The following is a 20,299-nucleotide window of genomic DNA, read 5'->3' on the forward strand; positions in this document are numbered from 1 at the left end:
TGCTGCTTTTGGCCTCAGGATCTGTTCCTGACCTGAGACACCTGCCTTCACACTGAGCTGGCCCAGGCCAGGGTGGGGCACTCATCTGGGGCACTGACCTAGGTAGGGTCCGCCGCTTTCTGACGACAGCACGGTGTCATTTGCCCGGGACCTGTCTTCTGCACTTCAACCGTGGAATGCAATAGTGTTTCTAATTCTCTGCTGCTTGAGAAGTATGGGAATTTTCCCAGATCTTGTGGCAGCTCCTGACATCTCTGCAGAGAAGGATCTTGGGTCGGGGAGGGACAGTCTATAGGACGAGCCGTATGAGATTGCCCATTTTGGGGTGTTGAACATGCTCAAATATCAGCAGTTTCATATGGTTCATCCCAAAAGTTGAAAAGATGGAGGAAAGTCAGGGCCTTGTCCTATTCTATTTGCCTAATCGGCATGCTGGGTTTTGCTTAGAGTGTGATGTCGTAGGACGTCAGTATTCTACATCAAAGAATGTTATTGTAGGTGCTATTATTACTACTACTGCTTATGCTATTATTATGACTACTACTACTTGAGGCCACTTTAGAGACAACTGATAGCAGGAGAGGGACGGCCAGCCCACCCCCTGGGAGGCACCGCTGCCCTGGCCCCAGGCCCTGGTCTTCCGCCTTTAGAACTAGGTCTTTAAAAACGAGCTTTCTCCTCCTCCCGGTCTCATCTTGTTTGACCCATGTGGCTAGTTTCAGCGATAAGGGACGTTAGGTGATCAATGGCCTCCGACAGTGTGGCTGCCACAGTTTCATTTTCGAAATGTCATGGCAATAAAAAAGCCATTTGCTAATAAAAGGTGGGATTCATGGCCGAGTGGCATTCGCATCCATGCTGTCACTGCCTCACCCGGATTTCTCAGAGCAGCCGCTCGCTTGGTGTCATAGCTGTATGATGTCATTTCAGTCATAATGTAATTTTCCAGCTGGCCGGGATGGAAAAGGGGTTTATTATAGTGGCATGTTTTCCACTGTGTCTGAAAGAAAATGAAGCAGGCGTGGATATATAGCAGTATCAGTTCTGTTTTTACAGGTGCGTCTGAAGGATACAAGGTACCTTTCACTTGCACTAGAAATGTGACTCTAAGGCAAAAGAAATTAAAAAAAAAAAAAAAACCTTTTCCTCAAGAGATTTAAAATACACACATAATGAGTGTTGGGAACTGACCTGGAGTACACTCAGCTTGAAGGACGAGAGGAAGGCTGCCCAATCTCTGGTCTCCTTCCTGTCCCTACCAACGGGACTCTGGCTTAATCTTTGCCTTCATTTTTCCAAGAAGAAAATGGCCACCTCCCAACATACTTGTTTGTCTGTTTTTAACTTTTCACTGAAGTACAGTACATTGTAGAGAGTGTGCAACTTAAGTGTACAGCTTTGTTGAATGTTCACACACTGAATATACCTTTGTAACTAGCACCCTGATCAAGAAACAGAATGTGACCCATGCCCCAGAAGACCCCTCTCAGCCCCCTTCCAGTCACCTCCTACCCGACACACACGAGGCCCAGTGTCCTGACTTCTAGAAGCGGTGAGACCAGTGTCAAACTTCTGACCTGCAGAACTGTGAAATGATAGATTTGTATTGTTTTAAGGCACTGGATTTGTGGTCATTTGTTACAGTAGCACTAGGAAACTGATACAGTGACGAAGCTGGTAAATGGGAGAGCCACGAGTCAACCCCAGGGCTCTGGCCCCAAAGCCTGAGTTCTTAAAAACCACCATAATATATAGCATTGCTGTTAGCTTTAATGGGTTTTCAGTCTTTCCAGGAGGGTAAGAAGGTAAAATAAAAGTCCAAATGTCAGCCAGCATCAGGTTAAGTTGGGAAGTAGGTAGACTATGTCCTTGAAATATATCTACTTGCCCATCCTACAGTCCCCATGTTCAGATTGCCTCCTGGCTAGAAAAATCTGAGATACATCCCTAACACTTCAGTGTGAATTCTTTTTAGTGCATTATTTCTTCGGAAAGTATTTGCATTCTAAGAGACCCAAGGAATGGCACTCTAACATCTGTGAGAAGGAGGGTTGCACTAGGGTGCTGTAGCCGGCCCTACACCCATAACCAAACCCCATCTACCTGCCCATCTCTGCCATGGAATCAGGTAAAGCCAAAGAGCCTCTTCCCTGTGCTGTCTTGAAGGTTGCTTGTCTGAGCTTGGGGTAGCCAGTGAGAGGAAATCTGCTATGGGCTTTCTAGGGTACGTTTTGCTTTCTTGATGAAAGGGGGAGATATTGCTGGCACAGCACCCCTTTTCTCCCACCTTTTTGTTCTATGTTGAACATGAATGTGGTGCCTGGAGCTGTGGTAGCCAACTTGGGACCACGAGGTGGCAGGCCTGAGGATGAGAGTGAACACAGTAAGAATGGCTAGCAAGTGGGATGATAGACCCAGAGCTCTGCTGCCACAGCTGAGTCACTGAACCAACCCCAGCAACCACCTTCTTCGGGGGGTCTTGTTACAGGAAGGACAAGAACCTCTCCTCGTGTATGCCAGCCTGAGTTGTCTTTTCTGTTACTTGCAGCTAAACATATTGCAAACAGATCCAGGTGTCTTTCACAAGACCAGAAGGCAACCGCCCAGGAATGGGCGCATGGGCACTAAGAATTATTTAGGAGAGGAACTCCTATGACCCTCCCCGACACTTCCGGCATGGTGAACACATCCGAGAGAAATGGGAATTAACTATAGATATCCAATAAACACGGAACTTCCATTTGGAGAGAAGAAAGGCAAAGACTAGGAATTTTAAATGAAAAGCATAGTTAAAAACCAGGAGACTGGAGAGCGAAACCTTTTATTTGTTTTTTGTTTCTGGTGCAGTTTATTACCTTTTAAAGGGAAATGCTGTTAAGTTCAATACCTCTGAGAATGACCATCTGCCCCATACTTTCTAGGACCACCCTGGAAAATATGAGGTATATTGTCCCTTTATGTCCTCAGGCATGCTGTTTTAGTCTGTTTGTGGAGTCAAATAAAGATTAGGGGATATGGCTATTGTTCGTAAAAGCAAAGTTATTTATGAACCCCCCCATAGCCAGGTGATTCCTTATCCTTAATGGCATTTGCTGATGCAGATGAGTACTTTCAAAAATTCAGAGAGACATTTACTTTGTAAGCGACCACTGAGAAGATCTCTGACCGGATAAAGATAACTCGAGCAGGCTAAGCCTTTCAGCAAAGGTGGTGATATATATTGTGGCAGCTGAATGCTCCTTTACAGCCTAGCGAGAACAATCAGCGAATTCATTCATTTAATTCATGAATTTCCCTTCTATTTACACTTTCAACAAACATGCCAGTTGTTTGCTTAGCTAACAAGCTCTGCCTTCATTATAAGCCATTAGTGACTAATAATAATTGAAACTGTGTTTGGATTTCAAAAATACAATAAACCTAATTAATTCCATGCTTAGTAATATGGAATTTGTAGTGAGTGACTTGAGTGAGGCTGATGTTTGTTTGCGTCTTTGGCCTCTCCGTGAAGCAAGAGTTTGCTAAACTGTTTTCTAGACATGAACAAGGTTGATAGAATTTTTCATAAGAAAAACTAAGTAAGAGATTAAATCCACATGCTTATAAGGAGTCAGGCAGCAAATATAAATGAGTGCATGGCAGAGCATCCCCTAGAACACTTGGTCTTTGATGCCCACTTTTAACGGAGGCACAAGAAGAAGAAATATTTTGCTTTTCTCTTAGTCCTGCTATAAGAAAGGAGGAGAAAAAAACACACATGATTATAAATAAGTGGACTCAGCCAGTGGTGGGGAGACAGATAGCAGTGGTGGGGAGCTGGGGTCTGAGGGCACGGAGCCCCCTCTAAAAGGGTCAGCTGCTATTCCGCTACAACTGCTACCTGGGAATGTGGGCCTAGTGTAGCCAAATCTTTCACATTTTCAATATAATTAGAAAATCTGGATCTCAAGGTGAAATAGTCCCACTTATAGACTTCGGCAGCGGATTTTTTTTTTTTTTTTTAAGTTAGTGCCATGCAGCCCCCACAGTGTAAGTCACTGGCTCTCAGAGCGTGGTCCCTGGACCAGCATCACCTGGGAACCCATAGAAATGCAGAATCTCAGGCCCTGCCCAGGCCTCTGAATCAGACTCTGGTGGTGGGGCCCAGTGATTTGTTCTAACAAGCCCTCCAGGTAGGGTTGCCAGGTTTAGCAAATATTGCATGGGACATGACATACACTAAAAAATTATTCATTGTTTATCTGAAATCCGGATTTAACTGGGTGTCTTGTATTTATCTAGCAATCCTACCTCTGGGTGATTCTGAAGCACGCTGACGTTGATCAAGCAAAACATGTAGATGAGCCAGGCTGCCTGTGTTTAAATCCGCTTCAACACGTACCAACTATAGGATCTTTGGACAAGCAATGTGACTTCTCCATGGCTTAGTTTACTTGTGTGTAAAATGGGGGTGATAATAATAATAATATCTCCCTCGTGGGATTGTTGTTAGAATAGAATGGGTTAGTGAAGTTGGAATATGCAGATGGTGCCTGGGAGAGAGTAAGCATGTCTTAAGAGTTTACCGTCATCATTATTTTGTTTTTCCTCTCCTTTTCCTCCACCATCGGACCAACCATTAGAGAATACTTGAACTCCGCTTCCTTTAATTCTGTCTTCCTGGATCTACCTTTGGTTTAGAGATTTGATTCTGTTAGGCCATGCCCTAAGGCACCTTGCAGCTTGTTCTTTTTTTTGAAGATTTTATTTATTTATTTGAGAGACAGAAAGAGAAGAGAGCATGAGCAGGGAGGAGAGGGAGAAGCAGGCTCCCCGCGGAGCAGGGAGCCCGATGCAGGACTCGATCCCAGGACCCGGGATCATGACCTGAGCCGAAGGCAGACGCTTAACCAACTGAGCCACCCAAGGCGTCCCCACTGCTGCTTGTTCTGATGCAGAATAACCTAGTGCTTTGAAAGCTAGCTGACAGCGTGGCTGTCTGGCAGGAGGACCCTGTCCTCTGCACGGGTGTCTGCTTCCAGGACTCATTCTATCCATCTACAGTGCCCTGCTGTGCTCAGGCCTATTGTTGTCCGGACCGGCCTTTCTGCCTCGTGTGTGTTCTCACCAGCCCCCAGCGCAGCACCTACACATGTTCCCGACTACATCTTGAGATTTCAGATTCCCAGAGTGCCTCTCAGTTGTGGAAGCAACGGATGACCTCCCCAACCCCACCACCCACCAGTTAGATTTCTGAGTACTCGCTGGGAAATCCCCATAATTTCTTTTTCTAGACAAGGAACACAGGAAGACATGATTTGTGGACCCAAAGAGTGTTCACACCGTATTTCAAAGGAAACTCGTAACCACATATTTCTTACTTAGGGTTGTGCAAGCTACCTGAACGTGTTCCTTCATGAAGCAGCTTTCCAAGCTTCCACATGGCCACAAATGACAGACTTGTACGCACAGCGAAAACCAACCGGATGAGCTATTATGGTTCTCAGTTGCGCCATTTTGTTGCTGTTCTGGGAATGAAGCAAAATGCATTATTTTATTAAATAAAGATTTCCCCTGTATCATAGGGGAAGCTAATTTTATTAGCTCTTTTTATGGGAACAAACATCATCACCCTGGTGGGGAGGATGGGAGCAGGAGGGGGGTGAGGGAGTGGAGAGAATCACATTTTGTCATCCCTGTGCTCCAGTGGAGGCTGCCAACATGTTTTAATTGGTAATTACCAGAAGAGTTCTCCAGATCCTGTGGAAAATGCACAGCTCTCGGTTCATAAGTAATTTCATGATTCAAAAGACATGCTCGGCTGCGATAAATATGGTTCATGTAGTTTTGGTATGGGTGGGTCCCTGGTGTCCAAAACACTGGAGTGTTCAGTAACTTCAAAAAAAGTTGTCTCTTTGTTCTCATCTGTGAGAAAACAAAGACTCCTTAGGTTGAACGTGTGTGCTACGATTCAGAAGGAAAGAAGTCCAAATCTAGTTGGATCATTCAAATACGAGCCTCTGATTCTTTAGTTTTAAAACCTGAGACATCCACTTGTAGCTTTATTTCACTTTTTAGATGAGTTTAACCACTAGATGACAACCACTACCACCTTCCTCAGGCAGGGTAGCCCAAGTGAGAGGTAGCCAACTCCTAATAATTGGGCACTAGCACTGCCTGCACTTAGCACGCAGGGCTGAGGTCTAGACGGCGTTCCCAATGGATGATTTGCCCGGCGGGCCTGAAGGGCAGTGTCCACTGCTCTGCTTTTCCATAGCTAAGCACTCTCCCAAAGACAGCCTCTGTTTTCTCGAGTCAGAAGTGGCCTCTGTGTTTGCTAGAGCCAGAGATGGTCTCTGTTTTGTCGCCGCCATGCTGTTATTTTGCCCATTAGCAATAGGCCTAAGGCCAACACTAAACCAAATTATGAAGCAGGCAAAAATGTTTTGGTGTCCCCAGCGCCACCCCTTCTTCCCTCCTTGTGCCTCACTAGGAGCCCCCTCTCTCCTCCCAGCTGTCATCTGTGCTCAGCTTTTGAGCCTTTCCCATCTTCCATGAGCATCCATCCTGAACCCTGGTAGGATGCAGATATCAGTCATTACAACCTCCCTGTGCAATGAAAGTATAAGCTTCTTCCCCTAAGATAACTGCTTTAAACGAGAGATGAGAAAATTGTAGCCCCTGTCCATAGGTTAGGTTAATTTTGACATGGTGTTTTTAAAAATTGCTGCCTATTTCCCCCTATTGTTTTCTACTTCCCTGTTGTAGTTACCTGTTGCCCTATATCCTTATCACTCCCTAATCTACTTCCTTCATCTTGTTACTCACTTCCCATCTTGTTGTCTACTTCCTCCTTCCTTTTGTTATCTGCTTTCCTCATTTTATCTGTTTCCCACTTCTCCATGTCCCCTTCCCTCTTCTCCTTGTCTACTTCCCCACCATCTCCTTGTCTACTTCCCCACCATCTCCTTGTCTCCTTCCCCCATCTCCTTGACTTCTTTTCCCTCTCCTTGTCTCTTCCCCCCTCCTTGTCTCTTTCTCCCTCTCCTTGTCTCTTTCTCCCTCTCCTTGTCTATTTCCCTCTCCCCTTGTCTCTTTCCCCTTCTCCTTGTCTCTTTCCCTCTCCTTGTCTACTTCCCCCTCTCCTTGTCTACTTCCCCTCTCCTTGTCTGTTTCCCCCTCTCCTTGACTCCTTTTCCCTCTCCTTATCTATTTCCCCCCTCCTTCTCTATTTCCTCATCTCCTTGTCTACTTCCCTCATCTTTTTATCCATTTCCCCCATCTCCCACATCCCTCATTTTATTATGTTCTCAGCTCCTGTAACCCTTTGAGTTTGTGATCTGCTTTAAACCATTTCTTCTTGGAAAAAAAAAAAACCAGAGGATTGTTCAGGGCAGTGAAACTACTGGGTGTACTGTGTGGTACTGTAATGGTGGTTACGTTCATACATTTGTCCAAACCGATAGAATGTACCACACCAACAGTGAACCCCAGTGTAAACTGTAGAGTGATAATGATGCATCAGTGTAGGTTCATCAGTTGCAATAACAAATGCACCGTTTTGGTGGGGCATGTTGATAGCAGGGGAGGTTAGAAATGTGTGGTTAGAGGGGGTGTATAGGAACTCTCTGTATCCTTTGCTAGTTTTGCTGTAAACCTAACACTGCTCTAAAAAATAATGTCTTTTTAGGAAAAAGAAATGTCAGGCTTTAGCAAAAATGGGTGGGAGATAGAGGTCAGGGAGAGTCTGGCGTGTTGCTCTTCCTGGGCTCCTAGGGACTGGCCTGAGCACCTTTGCACCTGCTTGTCTATCTAAGCATCCCCTTGAGGTGGTCCATGAGGGACTCCTGGCATAGGGCAGGGTTAGGAAGAATAAGGTGTTATGTTCAGGAATTTAGGTCCTTTGGGGATATCAGAAGTGGAGTAGTGGTGTTTTCCTTGCTTTGTCCCCTGTCCCTTCCATCCTCACCCTCCTTCCCACAAGGAAGAGGCTGAAGCCTGTGATCAAAAGGTCTGGTAACCCTGGGCCAGTCTGGCTGCGACATAGATTTCGGGAACAGAGGGCATGGCTGGTGGCTTCCCTTGGGTGGGCTCTGAAGATGGAGTTCCAACAAGGGCAGCATTGCACCACTGGGCTTGAGCTGGCACAGGGGGATGGGAGCCCAGAATTTACAGGTCTAAACTCAGTGACCCTGGGCCAGTGAATCAGAGTAAGGCTTCAGGGTCAAGACTGTTTGAGTAGAAATACTCCATTACTTGCCAGTGATGTGACCTTGACCTAGTCACTTTACTTTTCTCTACCTCACTTTTATAATCTGTAAAATGGAGATAATAATAAAATCCATCTCCTGAGGTCATGAGGCAGGTCAAATGAGATGATGTATATAACATACAGTGCCTAGCACATAGCAAGCGCTCAAGCAATAGGAGTCTTTAGAAGGAAGATATGTTTTTGGTAGAAATCTCTGGAGTGTGGCCCTGGACATTCTCTCTCTGCTCTGGTTATGTTGGCAGTTTCAGCCAAAATCCATTTAGGTAAATGAGTATAGATGTTTTACTGCCTATTCAGAATTTTGAAAGGAAAACTTAATGTTACCCTTTTCTCTCAAACTTAGATCCCAGTGTTGATCGGATGTAGTAAGTTTTCTTCAAGTTTTTAGAAACTGGTTTCTACCTCAAGCTCCTGAAAATCCCTATCCCCGAAAGAACATTTCCTCATCTCCTATGGCTCCAGTTTAAAGACTACCCTGTGTGGCCACAATGGGATGCCAGATGGGGCAAATGGAACGTAACTAGTCCCTACTGAGCAGTCTCAGAGCCAGACGGGTCTTCAGGTCATCTGGGCCACCTCTTTGCCTTTGGGACCACAGATGCATCCCCTACATTAGACTGCACGCAGGAGAGGGGGAGTACAGGAATTCATTGCAGAGAAGAGGGGCCTCAAGTTGAGCATTTTGATTTGTAAACACATTCGTTGAAGTGCTTGGCATGTATCACATCACACCTTAAGAATGAAAGAGAAAACATATTCTGAATCTTAGGGAGTGGTAGCTAAGATTTGTCCTCCTTGCAGATTGCCCCAGGCTCCTATGAGTCTACTTTTAGTTGCCCAAATTAAATTAGCAAGTAATTAAGTCACACAAGCAAAAGTTGCTTTCACGTGATTAGAAGACCCTTAAAGCTATCCAGTTTGACTTTGGAGGGAAAGGAGCTTCTGTTTCCCTCTTTTCCTGGTTCATCCTTCCTCTCCATAATGGGTATTGGGGTCCATGTGTTGTTGAGATTGTGAAAAACTTTGAATCACTAAGAAGTCCAAGCTTGAGGAGTGTAAGTCGGTTTCCTGGATGCACTTCCCAAGGATCTATATAAAAAGTGAATCTGCTCCCCCCAGGGAAACTGGGATCAGCTCCAGTATCATGGAAGGGGTGGCCTGGGGCTCTTCTTGTCCTGAACCAAAACCATTTCCTGTCCTCCTGGTCACACCCGCAGCCTGCTCTGACCAGCTAAGGCAGGAGCTCGGAGCTGGAGCCGGGAAGTGCTGGACCTCTCCCTGGGCAGCAGGATGGGCCGCGCTGGTCACGTCTCCCTGGACAAAGCTGAAATAAATCACAGAACAGCCCCTGCTTAAGATCTGATGAAATTCTCCATTTCCGCTCCAAATTGAATTCCTCCCGAAGGCTTGGAGCGGCTCTTGAGAGTAATGAAGGCTCTCCTTCCTCCTCTGCGAGAAGCATGTTTTAAATTAACAGACACAGCCTTCTAATCTGGGTGGGGAGGTAGCCTTTAGGAACAGTCTTGAGAAGCTGTTTTCAGGCCAGAAATGATATTTTTACTCTCGAGGGGCAAAGGCAGCAGACATCCAACACGACGTGGCCTCCTCTGGAGGGAGCAGCCCCGCCGGTGGTCCCCTGGGAGAGAATGAGAACACGTGTCCTGCTCTCGCTCTGTGCCGCCCCCCTGCTCTGCCCTGCTGTCCTCCTCAACCACTTATAGCGAAAGGGAATTTATGACGGGAATACGGACCAGGGGGCTGGTGCTTTCTGAGAGTTGGAAGTATAACTTTCCTGTCCATCTCTTACTTGGGAAAAGTGATAAACTCCGTGCATTAAAAAAAAAACCAAAAAACTGTTTTTAGGATGAAGATATCATTGAAGTGATTATGTTCCATCCTCTGCAATGATGAAGCGACAATTTGGCATTTGTAGAGGCAGCTGACACAGGCCCTTTCCGGGGAAAACAAGAAAACCTGTTTTCCAATGGGCCTTGTCAGAGCGAAGACGGATGACCTGCTGGCTGATTGGGACCATGAATAAGGCTCTGAGAACGCGGGAATGTGTGAGGAACCCAGGGGTGAAACTTATAAATCAAGGTTAAGGTAGAAGTAGAAAATTCTAAATATCCATTCTGTCTTGAAGGTGGGCAGGAAGTAGATTATCTGTTGGTAAAGGAGTATTTAATATTACTCCTTGAAGTGAGCTTAAGAGCATTATACTTTTCCCCACTCGCTGTTGAAAAAAAGCAGTGTAAAAAATCCTACTTGACAGGAGAAATCCTGACTTTTAGGGTCGAAAGGAGAGGAGGAAATTCTCCTTAAAAGTAAATTCTATTGCTTCTTTTATGTCAGAATTTTAACAACCCTCAAGAAAGGTTATCAAAACCTGACTCCATGTTTTTCATTTAGTTTTAAGAAGGAAGCCATTTCCTTCATAGGGAAATACGACCCCAGAGTAGCCCACAGGTAAAACCCAACCTCAGAGGGCAGACTCCACTGCAGGAGGATTTAGGGTCTGATTCTCAACTGGAAAATTGCTTTTCAGGGAGAAGGTCGTGTTTTCCACTGATAATAGGGTCCCTTATATCAAGTGAAACGCCCTTCCTTCTGACCCAGGAGGACATTTAAGCTTTGATCTTTCTCAGAGGACAGTAGGCAGTACATTTATTCCCCGCTAGGAAGAAGGGACTGGGGATGGGTAGTGGGAGTGTAGGATTCCAGCAATGTCGGTCCGTCCTGAGCCCAGCCAAGACTCACTGGGGCCTGGCCTGGTGGCGTCCTGGCAGGTGGGGAAGGAGGTCTGGTGGAGACAACAAAGGCCATTGGAGGGAAAAGATTAAAGGGCAGGAAAACGCACAGCCACCCCCCGCCCCCCACGCAGCTGCTTTCGTGCATTCCTTCAGGCTCTCTAGACTTTGATATTTGCATAAATGGGCCTTGGCTAGGCTTCCACACTGGGACAGAACAGCGAGCGGTCACCGCGGACAAGGCAGGCTTTTTCTTCGTGACCAGTCTGGCTGTGATTTCAGTCATCAGCTTGTGTAACCTCCCTGGGTTGAGCGGACGGGTCAGCCGCCCTGTCCCTGTCGCTGTGTGCACACCGTCTGTGTCTCTGGCCCGCAGACCCTTCCGACGCAGGCGCGTCTTGGAGCCTGTTTACAAGGCCTGCAGTTACTTCTGTTTTGTTTTAGCCAAAAGGGTGAAGTGCTGCCAGCAGTATGTCTGGAATGTTATTTACTTGGTACATTTCTGTGGCTTTTCTTTGTAGCGCTACACATGCCAGAGCAAGGGGTCATTGACTTGAAAATGCCAGGTTTCGCAGTTTGTCTTCTCCGCGGGGCTTTACTTTCTCAGTGAGAAGGAGGTTAGCTCCTGTGCCTGCCTCTCCGTTCCTCCCTCCCGTCCTTCCCTCTTTCCTGCCTCCTTTTTTTGTTTTCTGAGTGCTCTGAGCTACTGTTGGCGCCTGCCCCTCCCCACCCCCCCGCAAGCACCCCCGTGTCCTAAATGCCCCGAGTGCACTTTTAATTCCTGGGGTTTCTGGTGGACTCTGCCGAGGGCCTGGCAGACGCTTTTCATTTGCGTGCCTGCCCTGTTATTATTTCACATGAAAGCTGTCTATTTTGGCACACGTGGCTCCCGCGATTTCAGTTGAGCTCTCTGGGCTGAATGGGCGATGTTGTGCAAGGGAAGTACAGGTGGGGCTTTCTCTACTGGTGGCCGTGGGGGCGGAGGACAGATCCGCGCGCGGCCCTGGCTTGTGCTGAGCCCACGCGAGAGCAAACAAATGGCTTCTGAAGGAAGGAACCAGTGTGGATGGTTTCTTAATTTGGGAGCTTTCACAACTGTTCACCTTCAATTGATGGAGGAGAGGGTTTTGGGTTTGTTTTTGTTTTTTTTTTAAGAGCAAATTCTTCATTTAATAAAACTGTAAACAAGTCCTGGATCAATGAGCAATGTGGAAGGGGGACGCAGGGGAGGTTTGCTCTCCGCCTCTTGTTTTCAGCCTCCCTTTCTCCCACTTCTATGCAATTCTGATCATGGTATTTGGGGCTTTAAAACAAGGTATGGAAAATGAGATTAGATAAATCTCCCCAGCTGGTGCCAGCCCTGGGGCCGTTTGCACACCTGGGGGGTTACCTCCACCCCGCCCCCTGCCCAATTTTGTTATGTCAGTGAGTGTATAAGCATCTACAGGGAGGAGATGAGACCTTTGAAAAGCTTTGCCTTACGGAGACTGGGCCTTTCTCTGAGTCTCTGGGAAACCTTGCCCATCCACGACACCTGTTAGTGTGTTCACTCCGTAGCCAGCCCCAGTCTGCAATGGAAAATTTTGGTCCCATTCTTCTCGGCTTTTCCTGTCCTTCTGCATGACTTCTCAATTTGTGTGTAAGCTGCTCGGATTTTTGGCTGAAGGGGCTTCTTTGATCACTCTCTTGACAGCATGGGCTTCACATTCTCACACCTGCTTTTCTTTTACAGTCCAGATTTCAGAGTAAATGCTTCCATTGCCTTGTCATTTCTTCGGTATAAAACTTTGGTGCTGGTTACTCATTACAGGTAATAGCCGTTGGATGACAGAGACAACTGCTTGGCACAAACGGCCACCTGAACCACTGCCAGAAACGTAAACTGCCACTTTATTTATTTCTGAAAGCATCTAAGCTGCAAGCCTATCGGTCATGATCTAGCATGCACATGATAATAACAGGCTCGCCAGGCTAAGAAAGCCGCCCCATGGGGCAGCCGTGAGGGCAGGCTCTAACAAGACTCCCGTGTGTTTTCTCCCCCATTATCCACAGCCCACACATCATCTTCCTCTCTCAGAGCGTCTTGACAGGAGCGAGCCATCTCTGTGGGACCCGGCTCTGCCATGAAATCGCTCACGCCTGGTTTGGCCTAGCCATCGGGGCCCGGGACTGGACGGAGGAATGGCTGAGTGAAGGGTTCGCCACTCACTTGGAAGACGTGTTCTGGGCTGAAGCGCAGCAGGTAGGTTTACAGTGACCCTAAGCATTTCCCGACCCGGAGTCAGATTCTGTTCATCTGTTCATTCCACAGATCCGGAGAGGGCTTCTTGCGCGCTAGGACTGTGCTGGATGCTGGGGAGAGGGGAGAGGCCCTGAGCCCCGGGGGGTTCTCCCTGTGGGGATAGGACAGAGGACAGCGAAGCAGACAAACGCATCCCTACCATGTCAGGTGGTGAGCACTATGAAGGCAGGGGAGGCCGGACAGAGAGTGGCGGGGAAGCTCAGTTTTAGAAGGCACCATGAGAAGGCCTCTCTGATGGTGGACATTTGAGCAAAGACTAGAAGAGAAGGTCACACCGTGGCATGCTCAAGCACTCCCCTGTGGTTATTATGGTTGTGGTGACACTGACTTGTGTTTGGTTTGGGTTGGGTTTTTTTTTTTTTCTAATAAGATGAAAATTTACATCTGGAGGCATAATCTCAGATGTCTGCTGGCAAGTAACGAAGAATAAAGTGGCTGGTGTCGTAGGTTAGAGCGTGCTGAGGGCTGAGACAAGCTGGCAACCTCCCCTCAGCTCGGACCAAGCATGGCTGGGTCGGCGGGAGGGCTCAGTGGAGCCTGGACTCCTGGTGGTTTAAAAGGAAGTTCTAAATCTGGATTTTTATATGAAATTTAGTAATTTAAAAAATCCTATGCCAACTAATATACCCAGAGGTATGGGCAGCACGCTCCCAGCTTACAACCTCTACTTTAAAGCACTGACTGCCGGCTCTAATGAGGATATGGCAGCTAAACTGCCTCCTGCTTATTTTTCATCCCCTAATATTTGGTCACTCTTTTCCCTGCCATCCCCACCCCTTACACACTGGACTAGTTAACATTTTCTGAAATCCTCAAGTTTGTGCATACCTATATGCTTTTGTTTGAGCTCCTTCTGCCTGTTGAAATCCTGTTTATTTTTCACTAACCAGCTCAAGGTCACCTTCTCTGGATAGCCCAGACTGATCATTCCACTCACAGTACTCACTCTTCTAGAAGCTTTGAACTCCCACGGTATTTGGTACTTACCTCTTTTTCCTCACTTCTTTCTTCTTCCTCCTATCCTCACAACTAGACTGTGGTCTCTTTCAAAGTGGAGCTGCAGCTTATTCACCCTCCCACGCCCTCTGCACCTTGGCCAGCAACGTGCACATCTGTGTCCCCTGCCACACAGTGAAGAGAGGCCACGTGGCAGATTTGGGCAGGGTGGCGGGGTTTGGAGTCGGACCGGGCAGGGAATCCCAGCCCTGCTGTTGACCAGCTCTGTAAGTGTAGGTAGGTTGCATAGCCTCCCTGACCCTCAGTTTCCTCATTTGAAAATACATATAAGAATGTGCAAACTGGCACGGTGAATGGGATAATTATGAATGACACATGGAGCTCATGCAGGAAATGCCAGTTCTCTTTTTCTCTTCTTTTTCTCTTTGTATTTTCCTCCACCTGACTGATGCACAGTAGGCATTCAGCAAGGGTTAAATAGGCCAGTATAAATGGGCCTCTATCATCATCCCTTCTCTGGGATGCTTCTGTCCTGAGACAGATTTGTGCTGTTCTTGGTAATTGTGAGTATATTTCAGGCATCTAACGATGATCTCCCTGTCCTTTATCTCCCGTATCCACAAAAAACACTCCTCCGTCGCCTTGGCCCCTGCCCATATTTCCAGAGTGTCAGTCCTGAGTCTCATTGCTTACGTCCTGCCTCTTACTGCCCTGAATATGTCCATCTCCACTAACAGAGGCATGAAGCCGGTCTGGCCTCATCCCACAGCTGACATACCTTCAGTGTGTCCATTCTGTGCTAGACCTGTAGGGATAAAAGGATGAGTGAGACCCAGCCCTGCTCTGAAAGAGGTCATAGTTTAACTGTGAAGATAAGAAAAGCACACAGTAGAAGGAAGAAGAAAATAAGTTAGAAGAGAGAGGTAAATACCAAATATTGTGTGAGTTCAGAGGTGGGAGAGGTCAGGCCTGAGCAGATCCAGGAAGTCTTCTTGGAGAAGGTGACTTCTGACATGGGCCTCAAAGGTAAAGTAGGAGTTGAGATTTCTCTGTCCCTGCCTTTCCCTTAACCTAGCATAGGGGACAACCCACTGCACTATCCTTCAGGGTCTAAAGACCCTAAAGGGGGCAGGATCTCTTCAATATGTGAAAGCCCTTTGGTCTGAAGCAAAGTGGCCATTCTGGATACCAGCACAAAGCTTGGAAACCTTTCCAGAGAGTGTCGATCCCTCTAGCTCCTTCCTTAAAGGACGAGACTGAGGTGCTGTTGGTCCCTGATGGCAGACTTTCTGAGCAGGAGAGGGGCTCTTTGGGGCAGGAGAGTGTGGGCCAGCTCACATGGTCAGTGGCAGATGCCGCCAGGGAAGAGGGGGTGACGCACATTGGCCACTTGGCAGCCCAGACTGTGCTCTGCATCACTGAACGTTAGCGAGCATGGCAAAGTGAGGGAGGGGGAAACCACTGAACGAGGAGACAGAGAGGGGCATTCCACTTGGAGTGGCGTTCCGCAGGGAGAAGGGAATTCAGTTAGTTGCAAGATTGCATCATGTAACTTGTCATCAACCTGGATAAAGTCTAACCTCCTTCACAGGTGTCTTAGCTCAGGCTGCCATAACACAATACCACAGCCCGGGGGGCTTAAACAACACTTGTTTCCTCATAGTTCTGAAGGCTGGAAGTCCAAGATCAAGGTGCTGACAGGCTTGGAATCCGGTGACACCTTTCTTCCCTGGCTTGGTGGCGGCCACCTCTTCTCTGTGTTCTCCCGTGGCTTTTCCTCTGTGCGCATGTAGAGAGAGAGCCCTGGTGCCTCTCCCTTTCTTGTTAAGGACACCCGGCCTATTGGACCAGGGCCCACCCCTAATAACCTCATCAATCTTAATTGCCACCTTAAAGGTCCCATCTCCAAATACAGTCACACTGGGGGTTAGGGCTTCAACATGAATTTTCCACTCATGATTCGGTCCTTAGCAAGAGGGCACACAGAACCTGTGGCTCATCTGGCCTTTGCTGGCTACTTGGCACCTCTGTCTCTGCCCAGGTGATAGCGTGCTCCCCGCCCGACTACATCCCTCACCGTTCTCTAAACACATCATCACGCTCTTTCCAGGCCCCTTGAACCTTACACATGCTTTCCCTCTTCCTGAAATTCCTCCTCCCTGGGCTGACTCCTGCTTTCTCTGGGGACCAGTGTGGGCCCCACCACCTCCTCAGGGACTCACCTGGATGGCCAGAGGGCATCTAGGTTCTTCCTTAACCTCTGATGGCTAGTGTTCTTACAGGCTGTGTCCATAGTGTACCCAGGGTCTGGCAGAGACTCAGTAAATACCTGTTGAATCCACTCTTAAGGATCTTTCATTTCCAGAAGTGCCTGTTGGTATTGACATTTCCCTCCCAGGCCGATGTTCTGCTGCCCTCCCTTACAGAGACTTGAGTGGTGGGGCCTTGTGAGCCCAGTGGCAGTAGCCCGTTCTCACCAGCAGGGCAGGGTGTGATGGCGTCCCCCTCCCCCAGAGTGAATCCAGGCAGTACACTCTTTCTGCTTCTATGCAAACAGAATCATCTGGGCTGCATTAGCAGGCTCCACTGTAAACAGCCCTTAACCAAACTGAGGGCTGGGAAAAGTAGGAGGTAAATGGAGGGGACCTTCCCCACCCGGTGCCGAAAGACAAAGCAGGAAAGGGCTGGATGGAATCCGAGTGGAAACAGCCCTCTAAGGAAGCCTGCTCTTTCTGGGCCCCAGGGTGTGTGAGGGGTGGGTTCCAGACAGCCAGGCCCAGCTCCATCACCAGCAGGAGAGTGAGCGGCTGGGTCTTCGTGTGAGGACCTACCAGACCCCTTTGGCCCTCTGGCTTTTCTGATGGGGTGCCAGGCACCGCGGGGAGGCCATCTGTGCGGTCACCCTGAAACTGAGCAAGCTGCCCTGTCGGGCGGCTGTGACCCCACGTGAGGACAACAGTGACTGTGTTTTGTGCACATGTGTTTGTGTGTCTGTGGCCCAAGCAGCTGGCCCCCCACGAGGCCCAGGAGCAGCAGGAGCTGAAGGCTTGTCTGCGCTGGTGTCGCCTCCAGGACGAGGTGCGGAACTCCCCCGAGGAGATGCAGGTGTTGAGGTAAAGCGCCCTGAGATCTCTTTCCCCCTCATCCTCTGCCTCCCCCTCCTTTCCTTCAAGACGCATCCTGGCCATCTATTAAATCTGCTGTGTTTCCTTTTTAAATCAAACTGGGTTAGGTCACTCATCCTCCCAGGAATGTGATTGTTATGTTTGAAGTCTCTCAGGGCTTGGGCTTAGATTTGCCTTCTGACGCTTTCCTGGTGTCTCTGTTCAGGAAAAAACGAACACAAGGCCATTTCCAGGACCAGATTCTTTGTTTGAAGTTCTAATAGTCACTTTGTGTGGTGGCTGAGGACTTGGACAAGGTGGGGGTTTGGTAGCTTGACAGACAGTAACCCTTTAAAGCCAAAATTAAAAAAACAATAACAACAAACTTTCAGGAAAATATTGCTTCCTAAGTGTTTAGCAGGAACAGATGTCAGTGTCAGTGGGGCCTTTTGTTTGGGGTCCTCCCAGCAGGAGGCCACGCCTGTGCCTGGGGGAGATGCTACTCCGAGCTCCCGCAGGGTGGTGTCCACGTGTGTCTTGCAGCGCTTACTTGTAGGATTACTTCTTGCCATTTTTCCGTTTTTGCCCCTCTCTGCTTTGCTCGTTTTCTTCATTTCTCTAAATAGTTGTTTATCGGCAAGCCCAAGCCTAGGCCCCAGGAATACTGCGATTGCTATGACCACAGAAGCTTTCATCCTGCCCCTGCTCCACTACAGCCGTCAGACGGGTGGGAAGACAGCCATCCAGCGGTGGCCCCCCAGTTTGATGACAAGGCCAGTTGACCTTTGGGCAGAAGCCAGTCTGAACCGGTTTGGTTGTTTGTTTTTCAATGCCCCCCCCGCCCGCCCCCCAGGGAGGCTGGCTGGTGCTTTTGTGCAGCATGGCTGCCTGGGGTGTGGCCACTCTTCCCACGAAGAAGAAGTCCCTCGTTCTCGCATACGAAACCTCTACGTCCTCTAACTCATGGGTTGTGTAGGAAATCCAGAGCGAGGAGCCCCGCATTCCCCACCCAGCACCGCTCTCTGCACCCCTCTGCCCTCAGCCAGTGGGATGGCTATACGACGGAGGTGGACAACGTCCCCGCTCTCACGGAGCTTCCACGTAGCGGGACCCTGTTGCCTTCACAGGGTTCCAGATGGTGAGAAGTGGTGCGAACGGAAGGTGTCTCTGAGGACTACAAAGGCCCTGAAGCAGGAAAGGGCTTGGCAGGCTGGTACTTGAACAGAAAGGAGGGCGGTGTGGCCAGATGGGCAGAGGGAGGCAGGCAGGAGTCTGGCCAGCGAGCCTTAGGCCGAAGTGCAATGGAAGGCGCCCCAAGGCTTGTAGCAGGGAAGGATCCTGATCTGTCTTGTGTTTTCAGGGCTGCTCGGGCTGCTGGGGGATGGACTGCAGGCCGCTGAGGGATGGGAAGGGGAGGGTTAGAACCTTGCAGTCGTCCATATGCAAGAGGTCCTGGTGGCGGCTGTGGCAGACCCATCTGAGACATGTCCAGGTGGTGGGGCTGGTGGGTCTTTGGTCATCGAGTATGGAGAAGAGGGAGATGAGAGTGTCCAGAATAATTCCAGGCTTTTGACTTGAGCCGCTGGGTAGATGGTGAGGCCATTTGGTGAGACAGCAAGACATCGGAAGGAAAAGTAAAAATCCCAGTCTTGTATATATTAAGTTTGGGATGTCAAACAGATACTTGATATCGAGAACTTAGTGGGGTCTACAAGTCAGCAGCTCACTGGAAAGATTGGAACATTCAGTCTATAAATACTTACAAGTCTGAGCACACTGAAATCACCAGGGAGAGAGGAAAGTGAGGGAAGAGGTCGGAGGAAGGTAGGGGGCCAGTGGAGGAGCTTGGGAAGTCGGTATGGCGTGGGGGTGGGGCGTCATAATGAACATTAGTTGATGAAATGTGCTCCCAGTTCATAAGCAGGCCAGCCTCACACGGGGAAGTCAGTACGCATGTGAGGAGAGCCTTCTCTCTGGACTCGGTGGAGCTGTGATCAACCAGCCTCTGATGGCCAAGAGCTTTTCCTGTGTGTGTAGAGCTGGGAGAAGAAATACACTATTTTTAGACCCTTGTGCTGGAAAGCTTATTAGGGCATTTGTTTTTCTTTTTCTTAATATTCAGAAATTGTGTTTGCCTAAATTTAGGCTAACCATGAAATGACCGCATTCGAAAGATTTATTGCACATCAGTATGGAATCTATTGTTATCAGATGCGCTTACAATGAAGAGGAAATGTTTCTGAACCTGCCCCAAATTATATAGTCAAGGTTTAGTTTACTCCCATCCTTTAGAATTCTCCCTTAAATGGGCACAGAGAGCCTAGAAATTACTGAAAGTGAAAGAAAAAAAACATCAGAGTTATAAAAATTTGTTCTCAGATTTTATTTTGGTTTAATATGCAAATAAGACCTTGGGAAAGAAGTTGCTTAAAACAAGACAGTAATCAAAGATGCTCTTTTTTTCCCCCTCCCTTTCAAGATAACCCATGGCCTTGAAATGATGGACCAAGAACAATTTAGAAGTCTTGGTTTGTGTCTTGATATGTTCCGCATTCCTCGGTGGTGCAGATGAAATGGAAGCTTCTCTCACTCATCTTTGCAGCCGCTTTCAACGTGGTTGACCACTCCCTCCTTCTAAAAACACTTTCTTCTCTTGGCTTCTGTGTCACACTCTCCTGGATTTCCTTGTGCTCTGCTGCCAGTCCCCACCCCTCCTGCTGGCTATTCAGCATCTTCACTTAGATGACTCACGGCTCAGAAAGAGGTATTAAGGGGTCCAGCAGCATACAGCTGATACAGAGCAGAACAGAGATTGGAATCCAGGGATGGAAACGACCTTCTTTTCCCTATACACTTTCTCTCTGCCTTCAAGGAACTCCATATAGCATTTAGTTGCATTAAAACCAAACCAAACCAAACTAAACCAAACCAAAAAACC

The 20,299-nt window shown here is 48.1% G+C and overlaps 1 protein-coding gene across 10 annotated transcripts in view; it reads left to right on the top strand.

Annotated features, from left to right (window-relative positions):
* The window catches only part of AOPEP (aminopeptidase O (putative)), a 355,797-nt gene that overhangs the window by 185,738 nt on the left and 149,760 nt on the right, over positions 1 to 20,299 (top strand). For 9 of the 10 annotated variants that reach the window (XR_004682777.1, XR_004682778.1, XM_035024441.1 and 6 more), the window contains 2 exons: positions 13,051 to 13,240; positions 17,264 to 17,370. Coding sequence is in view for 8 of the 10 variants with exons in the window: in XM_035024441.1 (XP_034880332.1) it covers positions 13,051 to 13,240; positions 17,264 to 17,370 (297 nt within the window). In the remaining 2 variants the exon portion in view is untranslated. Of the gene's footprint in view, positions 1 to 13,050; positions 13,241 to 17,263; positions 17,375 to 20,299 lie in introns of those variants that run through there. The other variant, XM_035024449.1, reaches the window with a different exon arrangement.

This window comes from Mirounga leonina, unplaced genomic scaffold, assembly GCF_011800145.1.
Source record: "Mirounga leonina isolate KUSES-001 unplaced genomic scaffold, KU_Mleo_1.0 Mir_179, whole genome shotgun sequence".
NCBI lineage: Eukaryota > Metazoa > Chordata > Mammalia > Carnivora > Phocidae > Mirounga > Mirounga leonina.